Consider the following 12,225-nt stretch of genomic DNA (forward strand, 5'->3'; position numbering starts at 1 on the left):
CACCTCACAGATGATTTCTTTAGTTGGCACTCCAGCTTGTCCAAGAGACTGCTGAAATTCGAAGGTCTGCTGCCCAAGAAGCAATAGTGGACATCATCGGGCATATGTATATATACATACACTCAAACCTTGTTATAACGAAACGAGATATAATGAAGTGAAATTACTCTTGAAACTGCCAATAAGGTTCATATTGTAGTACATGCAATAATAAATATAAAGAATTAATGGATATAACAAAAGAATTTTGGCTTTACCCTTTCAGCTTTGTTATAACGAGGTTTTACTGTATTCCGTGTGTCCCAGCTAACATTAGCCAAGCTGTTGATCAGAAGAAAATATTTTTTAAAAACATGGTGCAAGATACAATTATAAAACCTGTAGTGTTTAGTCTTCAGAGGTCTGATGATCGAACACCTTAGGTCTTGAAATCGTATCTGGCACGGTGTTCTTTAAAGCTTGTTCTTTTCATTGAACAGCTTGGTGTATGTTAGCTGGGGCACCATATTATATATATGTTGGCTTTGACTGTTGTTCATTAGTAGGGGGTGCATGGGTTTCACAGGCTCTAATGTCAAAATTATCTCGAGGTACTTGTCACAAGCGTGCACTAACCTTTGAGCTCATGCACCATAATGAGGACTGCCTAGACCTTGCAGTACGGCCTGATTAGCGAAGGTAACCAAAATGGTTGGCTGTGTTCTGCTGCATTCCTAATGTTGTACGACATGTACGAGGCACAGTGCGCAACTTCTGGGAGGGAGTGGGGCCTGTATCATGTGGCGATGCCTTCTGCTCAATCCTATGCCACTCTTATTAACCATCCTTTATGATCTGCTGATCCCCGACGACAATGCGGGCGAAGCATCGCCCTGACCTCTGACAAAGCCCAAAAAGCACAAAGAAGAACAGCATCTGAAAAGGCATCGCTACAAAATCCCAGCCCAGCTTTCAACTGCCATCGGCTCAGTCGGTAGCAGACGACGCGCAGATGTTGTTGAAAGCAACAAAGCGAGCGTGATCATGAGCGTTGCTGAATCATGGCAGTGTAAAGCTGCACTCGTGAAACATTCCGTTAGAAAGCTCATTTCTTCAGAGCTCTTGAGCAGCCTGGAGACACCTGAACAGCAACTAGACATCTTAGCTGCAATTAAGGCACGTAGTTGCTTCGTTCGTTTTGACAGACATTGCAACCCCCCCACTCGCAAGGAAGTCGCTTCAATCGCTTCCACCAATTCGCCCCATCAGTTCTGTAGTCAACGTTGCAGCTCTGGTAAGGATCAAATTCATGTGCAGGGCCTCAGACAGGCTTCGAAGAACCCATCACAGCAGTTCAGTGGCTACGGTGGTGCTACTGCCGAGTGCGAGGTCACATTTTTTAATCCTCAACCGTGGCAGCCGCAGTCGAGCGAGGGCAGATTGCGAGAAATGCAGATTTGCTGAGATTTCAGTGCATGTTATTGGAACCCGAGGTGACCAGAGTTAGTTAAAGGGCTTTGACTATCGTGCCCCCTCATGTTCCAGTTCCATTTTTTTCTATATAAAAACCCATAAAAAAGAATGACATCATTGTTGCATAGCACACATAAATGTACCCATAGTTTAGACTCACTGTTCCATATGCTCACTCCTTTCTCATTCATCAGTGTACTTCTTTTTCACATGCAGTTGAGGCTGGATTTCAATTTAAAAACCGTTTTTCAACGTGTTCAAAGTTTGTCCAGAGATTATCGTTCCAGCTCTCATCATTCCACTGTACATACATAGTCAGCCACAAGAATTTAGAGGACTTGGGATTTGCAAAAAAGAAGAAGACAAATTCCCACAAAGCCTGGATATGCACAGCATGGAAATCAATGTTTCAATATTCAGTATATTTTGCAACCTATGCGGTGATTCAGAAAGTTACAAGCGCCCGCCTCAAAGAGCGGAATTTCTCAGCAGTCATGGAACACGCACCCTGCTAACTTTTGTGGTCGGCTGCACTGTGTTTCTCTTTGCCCCACAGGGACTTTCTTCTTTCTGTCGACAACTCTGTTCAGAACATCATCTGTAACATTCGTTTATAGTAGTACATTGTTTCCACTTCCAAATACGGACAGCATGGTCCATAACCAGGATTGCCAAGAACTTTGCCACTATCCTATATTCCATTTTATACTTAGCAGGCAGTGCTGCAGATGATACGCAAGTAGTGCGGTTATAGAAGTCCCACTCCGCACACTTTACAGTGCAGTTTCTGTTCATCTGTGACACTTCCTACGGACTAACTACTTCATAGATTGCGGCTTCAACTTCTGGACGAAAAGTTACGACAGGTTACTTATCTGCGCACTTTCGCACTTCCAGTGTGCGATGTACCATGTTCTGATCGCAAGCATAAGCGGTGCTTTGTCACCGCTAGCCACGGAAGCGTATCCATATTTTAGTGAACAGGTCATCAGTTGTAGGGAATAGGTCAATATCAGCGACGCCTTCCACGCAATAAATGTGATCTTTTGCGACGTGAAAGCATGAGGCTTAATATTACATTGAAAAACATGGCGGTTATTTGTATCATTCTCTGATATGTGAAGCACTACCTTTCAGTCGATGATGTGAGCAGCGAGAATAGTCTCTCTAGCTTTCGTAGTGTTGACCGAAACGTAAGAAATGGAGCATAACTGAGTGAAAAAATTCAGCCGCTCGCCGTATCCCAGGTGATTGAAGCATAGTTTTGTGCCATTGTAAAAGTGGCATTTCCATTGTGAAACCTCGAAGGCATTACACTAGAAGGCCCTTTTATAATCCTCTTGTTATTACTCACTCAAGCAATCCCTGTGCACATCAGGGGCCCAAGAAAGGTGTCGTTATCACAGCAAAAAAAAAGAAGGAAAACTGTGCTGTTTCTTGTACAAATGATACCATCACTGTTTCCAAGCAACCCAAGTTGTGTGTGTGTTTACATTTTAAGCACTGTTGAAAGCACTGTATACTCTGCAGTTTGTTTTTGTCATTAACCTCTTCGCCATTTCTCACACGAGCAAGCACAAGAACTGCTTCCAAATAGTATTGGGTGTTGCATCGTTGATGGAAGCAGACACAAACACATTTCCTGCCAAAACTGCTGGCTCATTGGTGCTCAAAGTCCCATAGAAGTTGAAAGCATATGATGCTCTTATTCATAAAGAAAAGCTAAAACAGACGACGTTCCCCTTCATGCATGACCGCCTTAACCAACAGTCTGTGCAAGGCTTTGGAGCTAAAAGCAGCAGCCTTAGTTGTTTGAGGTCAACTGCAAGGAAAGTTTCCACTGCATGTCCAGTTTCAGATAGTGTAGGTAAGAGAGGCCTCTGTGCAAAGCTTTATGTTCGAAATACAAGTGGATATGTCACAAGATGCTTGCAAAAGTAGGAGTTTGTGATATGCCAAAGCTGGAAGAAAAAAATAACACCGCCTTTAACACCCACCGGAACTGGCACAGAGCTTGTAACATTGAGAAACGGCAAGGCTCCCCGGAGGCACAACGTCCGAAATACGGCAGTGTGGCAAAAATCTTGGCAATGTGCTGGAATTTGTGTCGCATCTGCTAGCCCCCAACTGCCCACGTCATCTGCTTAGGTGTTATTGAAGGGTTGTTTGCCAGCTTTACAGCCTTGCCAAGATTGGTTCAATGGTACATTTATAAAAACCAATTCAGCCAAAGTGAAAATTCGTTGCGCTTGGCTTCTAACAGCTTGAAACGATATAGGAAGAATGGTAGCATGGCTCCTTGTTATCAGATGTGTTACTCTACTTACGTAGTACTCCCATAATGCTCAAGTGATGCACTGGCGCAGTGCTGTTCTTATTGTTACCCTCACGCTGTTGCTGTTTTCGTCTCCAAATCACTTTCAATCTCGAGGACCAACGCTGCAGGCATTCTAGAGTCTGCAATGGCGCGAGCCAGAACCACGCATGTGCATTTTTGGTTTAATGTTGCTGACCAGGCCCGACATGCCGTCATGGTCTGTAGCTTACGCAGCGGGCTGTCTGCCATTGTCCTAACCCAAGCACCAGTTTTGCTGGATTTAAATGATTCTTTTTTTCCCCAGAACATTTCCCAGTGCCAGACCTACTTAGTGGCTGGCATACCTGTGTCACCTGTTTCCTTATCTTCTGCATAAGTAAGTGTGTCGTAAGTGGGCATTAATGTAAGCAACATAAGTGTCATGTTTACTAAAACGTTTGGTGCTGTGTCATTCCTAAGTGTAAAAATGTCCCCTGCACTATGGATCTCCTGTGTTATGGAAATTAGTCGTGTCACGATACTCTGCATTACATAGTCGGTACAACCTGTGTCTTCTGCATAAACATAAACCTAGTCGTCTGTCTCTCCACAAGTGATAGAAGTGTACATTATGTTGCTGGAGGGGCAGACACAAAAAGGAAACTCTAAGTCAAGTTGAAATGCAAGGCTCTTGTTTTAAGCTGTCCATATAATTACTTACTGAGAACAGAGCTTTCGTTTTGTGGGGTAAATAGTAAGCAGGTCAAGAGTGGAACAACGCTGAAAATGCAAAGCTTACTGCCAATAACGTCACATTTCCTGTTTATAAGCGATAAGTAGTAGTCAAGCACTGATGATAACGCTGGTGAAATTGCACTTGGCACACGACCAGAAATGTGGTTTGGTCAAGTTCATTAGGATGTCATGCAGAAGAATTTGCCAGGTCCGCCTACCTCTTTCTGTTCTATTGGCACTATGTGAAGGAGCATGTTGCCCTCTATGTGCGTGCATCTGATTCGAGCGAGAATACTAGTGCATGGCAATGACATGAATTCATACACCGTGTCGACATGTTAATCGCCGTGTTTGTAGTGTTGCGCCCTCTGTGTGCGGACAAAGATGGCAGTGCCTGGCCTCTGAGATTCCTTGCAGAGCACAGGTTATGCGCACTACATCAGCACGTGCATAACACATTGCCAACCCGCGAAATAACAGTTCCAGCCTTGCTCTACAAGTTGGAGCAGCAGGCACGCTGACCTTGCTCCCGTTTTTCTCGGTGTCTAAGTCACCTCCTGGTCTTTGGTGTTCCTTCAAGTGGAGGAGAGCTGTGTGAAAGCCAAGCCATGAAAAAAAGATGTGCCGAGAATTCATGTTCTTGCATATTACATGAACTTTGCACTAGATGTGGTTGTGACCATTCCTAATCTTCCAAACCTCTCTGTTAAGTTATTTTGCGAGCCCAGTGCTAAGTACATCTCCACGTCAACAGTTCAGTCCAAAATGTTTTTGTGCGACTAATAATTTTTGTGCATCACCGGTAAAATTGTGCCAACGCAGCTAATAACAATGGTTCAGCTAGCTTAAAGCAATAGATTCAGTAGTTTTAAATTTCGTTACACTGTATGTTCTTGTTGAGGCCACTATTTGTGTACAGCCGCCGTGGCCAGGAAGTTTTTTGCTGTTTCATGTGCTGTTGATCACTATTGATAATTCAGTTATAATTAGCAGTGAAGTGCAATTAAACAGGTGTAAAGACAGCGTTGCTTAAGCACAGGTTAACCTTGGCAATGTGTTCTAAGGAGTAAAAGGTACGAGAGAAAGCGTATCAACCAGCGACAGTGGCCAAACACTGGAAGTATCAACCTCTTGGAGCCAACATATGGACAAAAGTACTTGTATTTGTTCCTTCGCTGAAACATTGGCTGCGTAGAGTTTTCGGCAGGTGCTGCTAGAGAGAATTCTTGCACTAATGCCTACCTAGCTGAAAGTGTGGCAATGCAGCCAGTACGGGAATAATTGGTAGTGTGTGTGGATTTGCCTAAACTTCGTCCTTCTGGCTTGAAACAGCTTTGCAACGTTGCAAATTGAGCGCTCTCAGCAAAATACATTGTGCGACAAATTCAATAGCTTGCAACGACGATGCACGTGTACGGCAACTGAGAAAGACAGAGCACAATAATGCCACAAGAATTTCTGAAGCCGCAACCACAAAGATCAGACCAGTCCATGTACCCTACATCATTACTGCGGCAGCATCTGGAGTTCTCTCTAGTCATTTTGCAAGAAACTCTGTGGTTGGTTCCAAGCCAACTCTGTGGTTGACTTGCGTTGTTAAGCCACGGTTCATCGCTTGAAGGGCCACATTCTCGGACAATCACTTTCGGGGATACAATCACTTTCCCTAGATTTTGTGTCACTTGGCGCCTATGGATAACATTGGTCCTGCTGCCACTGTGGCGTGTGCTCTTCGCACTGTGCCAGGAGCAGAGTCACGCAATATCTTGCAAAAGCAATCGTATGCCCGAAAGTGATAATCCAAGAATACCACTCCAAGGTTTTGCTCATCTCGGCGAGCTGGGGATGTATCAACATGGTTATACCATGCTGCGTCTCAAGGAACATTCACGATACTGATAATCATACTAGTACCTAGCGCATACGGTTGCATCGTCATCAACTATTTCTTTTCTTTGGCTCTAATATGCAGTTGACAGGGTAAAGCATACAAAGGAGTCCAGCTATGCGACTGCTGCATAGAAGTTTTTAAACAATTTTACACTTTGCCATTGACACTGTGGCATTTCTCCATAGTTGCAGTTTCGCTTATTTGTGTCCGGTAACAAAATGTGGTGCAGAAGGGACAGTTAGCGCTGCCATGGGAACGGAACAAAGCTACAAAAGAAACAATGCAGTCTCTTGATATGTAGCCTCATGGTAAATTCAGGCGAATGCCAACTTGCTCATTCGTGAACCTTCTTGCATTCCTGGATGTTCACGTCACTCACTTGATTTACTTTCACTGTGTGCATGTTACAGGTGCTGTCCTTTTTGTCACTGAAATCCGAACTGTTGTGTCCTGCCACACATCTGTTGCTATGACAGACTTTTGTAACGTGTCTTTTCATTTAATTCGTACTTACTCAGACTAAGGTGAAAAATTGTTTTTTGTCAAAAGTACAGAGACCAGTGTTTTTTTCTTTCTCCTCATGGAAGAAAAGAAAAAAGAATTCGCAGCGAGATGAAATTTTATGCTCCAAATTGTTCAGTACAACACCTTACACTGTTACTTGCCCTAGTTTGCCGAGAAAATAAATATGCGGATTTGCCTACTACAGCACCATTTGCAGTGAGTGACGTTTAAAAAACATGCCATCCGTGTAATTTTGGGAGATCTGTTTCTTTAATCACTGGTGTTGCAATGCAAACACGAAACGAGGTGCAGACAAAGGGAAATTTTCTTTTTTTGACAAGCCAGGCAAGCATCAGTGTCAACTGTTATGCTGAACAATCCAGACCATAAGTGCAATGTTGATGCTAAGTTTGAGTAAGGGCAAGATTTTTATGACATGAGGGGGAAAGTACAGGTCTCTGTACAGCGTTTGTAATGGAGTGCGCATGCCTCATAAATTAATTGCCTGCGAAATTTGCGACATGCGCCACCGGCCAATCTCTGAGGCCATAATAAATCATTTCATGCTAAGCACACTAGGGGGAAATTTGGCGCTTACGTCTGCATGCGCTGCAGTGCAGCATTTTACCTAGCACGGGATTGGTGGGTAGTAGATGGGATTTGCCCGACATTTGTCCTAGCTTCGAACAACCAATTTCTATATTTATTCAAGCCAAAGATGTCATTCGTCAACGCTTAGCCTCATTTAGCATATCATTTCTACTGTCACACAAATTTAAGAATGTTACAAATGAAATGTTCAGAATTGGAACATCAGTAGTAATCGTTCGTGATGATTGTGGCTGTCCAAATGTCGTGTGCACCTAGGGACAAGCACGCTCGTAATTGTCAAGACTAACTTGCACGCTAGGAATTGCATGACAGAACGTATTGCAAATATAGAACACTGAAGAAAAGAAACTTTACGTGGTTAGCACACAATCCAGCCAAACCACATGGAACAAAGGAAGCTACAGCGTACTTGCTCAACAAAGCCATGCCAAGCTTTAGAAAAATCCATATACTGCCAATTACTCTTACGATAGCTGAAATATTGCATTGCCAAAAAACATGCTAGAAATTGCACGATAAAATGTGCTACGAATATAAACACTGAACAAAAGGAACCTCATGTGGCTAGCACATAACAGCCAAATCGCCTGGAACAAAGGAAGCCACCGTGCGCGTTCTCGATGAAGCCATTCCACGCTTGAGAAAAACCCATATGCTATCCATTAGTCTCGCGGCAGTTGAGACTGCAGTGCCAAATTTCTCTGTGGATTTTAATCGTGGTACAAGATCGTACGACGTAAACATGAAAATTCTATAGTTGTACTCGCAACAGTATTATTTACACTGTGCTCTCCTTGTGTGTAAAAAAAAAATACCAACAGCGCTTACGTCTGGCTCCAAATGTGACGCCTCCAATTCTGAATGTTGTACTCGGTATTGTCGGCTCCAAAATAAATCATTCTGTGATGTAATCTCTGTCTCTGTCAAAAATCCACATGGAGGGGTTTATATTGCAATGCAGTATGCCAACCTTCTAGAAGGGGACTTTATTTACAACACTTAACGAAAACAAACTATGGCGACGAATTGCGGAGAACTGGATCACGCCCCGATGGCCTTGTCGAGAAAGCTATCGATCTGGTCTTGGTCCTTGAGACCCAAGAAACGGTCCGTCACTTCGCCGTTCTTGAACATTATCACGGCTGGGACAGCTTCAACCTGGAAAGACACGAGATGTGTGCAACTGCATACCTGCCAAACTGTGAACCTTAAAGTTTTTTTTTATCTCACGGATACAACACCAGGAGGGAGGGCTGGGGAGAATAGCATGCTTTCTTTCTTTTTTTTTTATTTTTCCAGAGTGCAACCCTATTGTGGGATACATACGCACTTACATACAAGCAACGCACTGTCTTAATATCACGGCAACGTTGCTTTTGTTGATTTCGCCTGCTTCATCAACTCATCTGGATATAAACTTGCATGAAGCAGGTACCCCCCATGGTGCCTTTTCTCAATCAGAAGACTTCCATGGTTATGGTCAGAGACCTAAGAGCAAAACTTTTTTTTGCCTGGAGGATTAATTTTTGTTTAACACCTTATGAAACGTTTGTAAAATCATAGAACAAGACCACATTCATAAATCTTGCGGAAATTTCAGGAGCTGGCAGCCATGCAAGTGCCACCGTTCCTTCCTTATAGCAAATCCCCGATGATTTAAACTCCCAAGCTCGAACTGTACTAGTCTTCACAGTTTTTGCACAAAGCCACAGCCAACCGCAGCCAACCACAGCCAACTTGTCTAAGCCACGGTTTCCTTGCTTGCTGAAAACTAGCCATAGTTATCGATCTATCTCCTCTAGTTGAGAAAAGCAGTAAAATGTGCCAAGGCTGTTGTAGCGGTGTGCAGGTACTGTCCGAAATTTATTGACCAAGTGGATCTCCCAAAGCGCTATGAGTAATGCGGTAGTGGCCGGCTCTAGTTTTTCACAGCCTGGGATTGTCTAATGCAGACTTGCATCCAGGTATAAGAGTGTTTTTATGTGGCGCCTCCCTCGAGACGCAGCCACCGGAGCAGAGGACTAGTGACATTGTGCTTAGTGAAAGAACACCACAGGTGCTGAGCCACCATGTCAGATTCTACAGCTCTTGTTCTGTCTGTTAAAGCTCCTACACAAAATAACATGGGACCGGAGAAATTGCTCTTTTGTTCACAGCAGCCAATGCACTGATCTGATGAGGTTTGTTGCATTTAAAATGACATGTTAAAATCTAACGACCATAGGAAGCAAGCCTTTTATTTAGGCCAACCATTTTTTATGATAAACGTTGAATACTGCAATGTTTTTAAAATCTCGAACGTCAAGTTTACAACTCCGTATCGCGGCAATCGAAAATTATGTAGACTGCGTAAAGTGAACCTGTTGGGATATCTAGAGAAGCCAAAATTGAAACCATTAATTTGCGAGGACTTTTGCAAAACTCTTGTAGGACATTTGTAACAATTTAGTGTATGCTGTAAACAAGTACATCCTGTGTGTCCACTCTACATGCCCTAATAGAAGCAGTTAACAGGATTTCCCTGTCTTTCTTGATGCAAAGGTATAGATTTGTAAACTTTCGTCTTGAACGTTCTTAAAAATTAACAATTTTGGCAATCTTAGAAAACCTCGGATGCTCCAAATTAAAATTATGCTTCCTAGTGTCAGCAGGATTCCCCTTTCTCAATTATATGCCACTAAGTTCAATTCAAATCGGCTGAGAGGTATTTGAACAGGGAAACAGAAGTTGACCCCGCAGTAATGTTTCCTCATGAGGTACTCATCTTATGAGGAGTCCAGCTGTAACGGTAATTTCACGCACCTCGTACTGAAAGGCAAGGTCAGCCTGATCGTCGATGTCCACTTTGGCAAGGTCCAGCTTGTCGCCCCTCGCGTCCACCGCAGCCTCCAAGCGAGGGGTCAGCATCTTGCAGGGCCCGCACCAGCTGTAACGTGCAAAATTCACACAAAAGGACGCAACCATCAGCTCACCGTTCAAAGGGAACTATAGTTTCACATTAGCTTCGAGTATTGCATCACGGCTCTACCGAACGCGTACGAACATACATACGAAGGACGTAGCTGTTATACGATAAGACAGATCCCTCATCCATATTATTATCCCTATAATTCAGTATGCCACCATCAAACAACTTCTGGTAGTTAACGGAACGCTAATCAAGCGCAACAACCAAACGCCGATCTACTGTAATGGCTCATGTGCTCGGCTAAACCATCAGCTAAGGCGGCCACCACGGCCGTGACCACGAGATCGCAAAGGGTGCTGTTTCTTACTTGGCGCGGAAGTTGACGACAACCGGTTTCTTGCTCTCTAGCACTTTAGACTTGAAGTCCTCCTTGTCTTGAATCGAGAACTGTGCTCTCGAAGCTTGTGCTGTAGAAATGCATCTCGCGGAGATAAATCCGGATTGTCGGCACAGACTCAACGATGCTCGGACAAGCGCCATGATTGTTCGTCTGCTCATTGATTCCAGACTTTGCAGACGACGTAGCGGAGAATCCTCCTACAGGGCCAAATGTTTTGAGTAAACGTTATCACTTTCATTTTTCACGTCTGTAAACCTGATTTTAAATTTTACTGCAGCATCTATAATTAAATCGTCGCGAATAAGTTTGGTAAAAATGGCAAATTTTCAGTTTTATCACGTACCGTCATTATGCGCATGCGTAGAAACTGCAGGGGATTACCAAGATTACCGCTGGGAAAGCTTTCGATGCAGTTGTTTTTTTTTTCGCTCTTTGTTGTTACGAGCATTACAGGAGCGGGGCTTGTTAGCAAACAACGTCGTGTAACTAGCGCGTGAATTATCGGGCTGTCCGAGCTTTCGCTTCGCGATCATCATCACTGATTCTTTGTTGCGCATGCGCGGAACTCATTAAGGAGGGTGGTTTCGATTTCGATTCACCCGAAGTGCCCGAAGCACGAAGTACTGTTGATTTGATTCGCGTTCAGGGCAAGTGGATATATATATGTATGTATATGTGTGTGTGTGTGTGTGTGTGTGTGTGTGTGTGTGTGTGTGTGTGTGTGTGTGTGTGTGTGTGTGTGTGTGTGTGTGTGTGTGTGTACGCACTCCGGCCGAGGCTGCGCACGGCCGGAGTAGATTGACAGGCCTATAATAGAAAGAGTTTACTCCTCTCACACTCATTAGCATGCAGTGCTTAATTGTCATGACTATTTAGGTGGCAAAAACTAGCTAACCCTTCATACATGCAAGCTCACACAACTATGTGAATTTCTTATTGAGCTTTTGCTAATTTTAGGTCACGTTCACATTCAACACACTATTTTAACACACAAAAAGGAATGAACAATTTGTACTAATGCAAGCATACCCCTAGAAAACAAAAGAAGGATATTTCCAAGAATTCGATGAAATTACCTCAACAACTTTAGCCCTTTTATTTCTTATCAAAGAATACATGCATGCCTTCAACTAGCCTTTTAAAATTGCTAGCTGATATATACTTTTTTTTTATTTAACTGCGAGCTGAATGATTTTTCTTATTGCTTCAAGCAGATCTTATTAATTTGACATCATGTGTACAGATCTTGTCTTGTCTCTTGCAGCTCAATCCACCCTACACACCATTTGCATTTTAATCTTAGCCTATTCAACTATTTTACTGCATGCCAAGGCTGTTTTATTTGAACCTCTAATGTAAGTACTGTAAGTAACTTATTAGTAATGTAAGTACCGTAAGTAACTTATTAACTAACACAGGGTTCCAAA

General features: G+C 43.3%; 1 protein-coding gene across 1 annotated transcript; it reads right to left on the minus strand.

Moving 5' to 3' along the window:
- Positions 1–8,453: 8,453 nt before the first annotated feature.
- LOC135912943 (thioredoxin, mitochondrial-like) lies at positions 8,454–11,162 on the minus strand. Its single transcript, XM_065445567.2, has 4 exons — positions 11,142–11,162; positions 10,766–10,995; positions 10,293–10,416; positions 8,454–8,648 (listed from the first exon to the last, which is right to left on the minus strand). Exons 1-4 carry the CDS (start codon positions 11,154–11,156, stop codon positions 8,532–8,534), a joined length of 486 nt encoding a protein of 161 aa, XP_065301639.2. The 5' UTR covers positions 11,157–11,162; the 3' UTR covers positions 8,454–8,531.
- Positions 11,163–12,225: the final 1,063 nt, after the last annotated feature.

This window comes from Dermacentor albipictus, chromosome 8 (genome assembly GCF_038994185.2).
Source record: "Dermacentor albipictus isolate Rhodes 1998 colony chromosome 8, USDA_Dalb.pri_finalv2, whole genome shotgun sequence".
NCBI classification, from domain to species: Eukaryota; Metazoa; Arthropoda; class Arachnida; order Ixodida; family Ixodidae; genus Dermacentor; species Dermacentor albipictus.

Excerpts from the sequence above, each read along its gene's own strand:
- LOC135912943 (XM_065445567.2), bottom strand. Across the intron at positions 10,417-10,765 it reads GTCGTCAACTTCCGCGCCAA|CTGGTGCGGGCCCTGCAAGA; the intron begins GTAAGAAACAGC and ends TGCACGTTACAG. Across the intron at positions 8,649-10,292 it reads ACCTTGCCTTTCAGTACGAG|GTTGAAGCTGTCCCAGCCGT; the intron begins GTGCGTGAAATT and ends GTGTCTTTCCAG.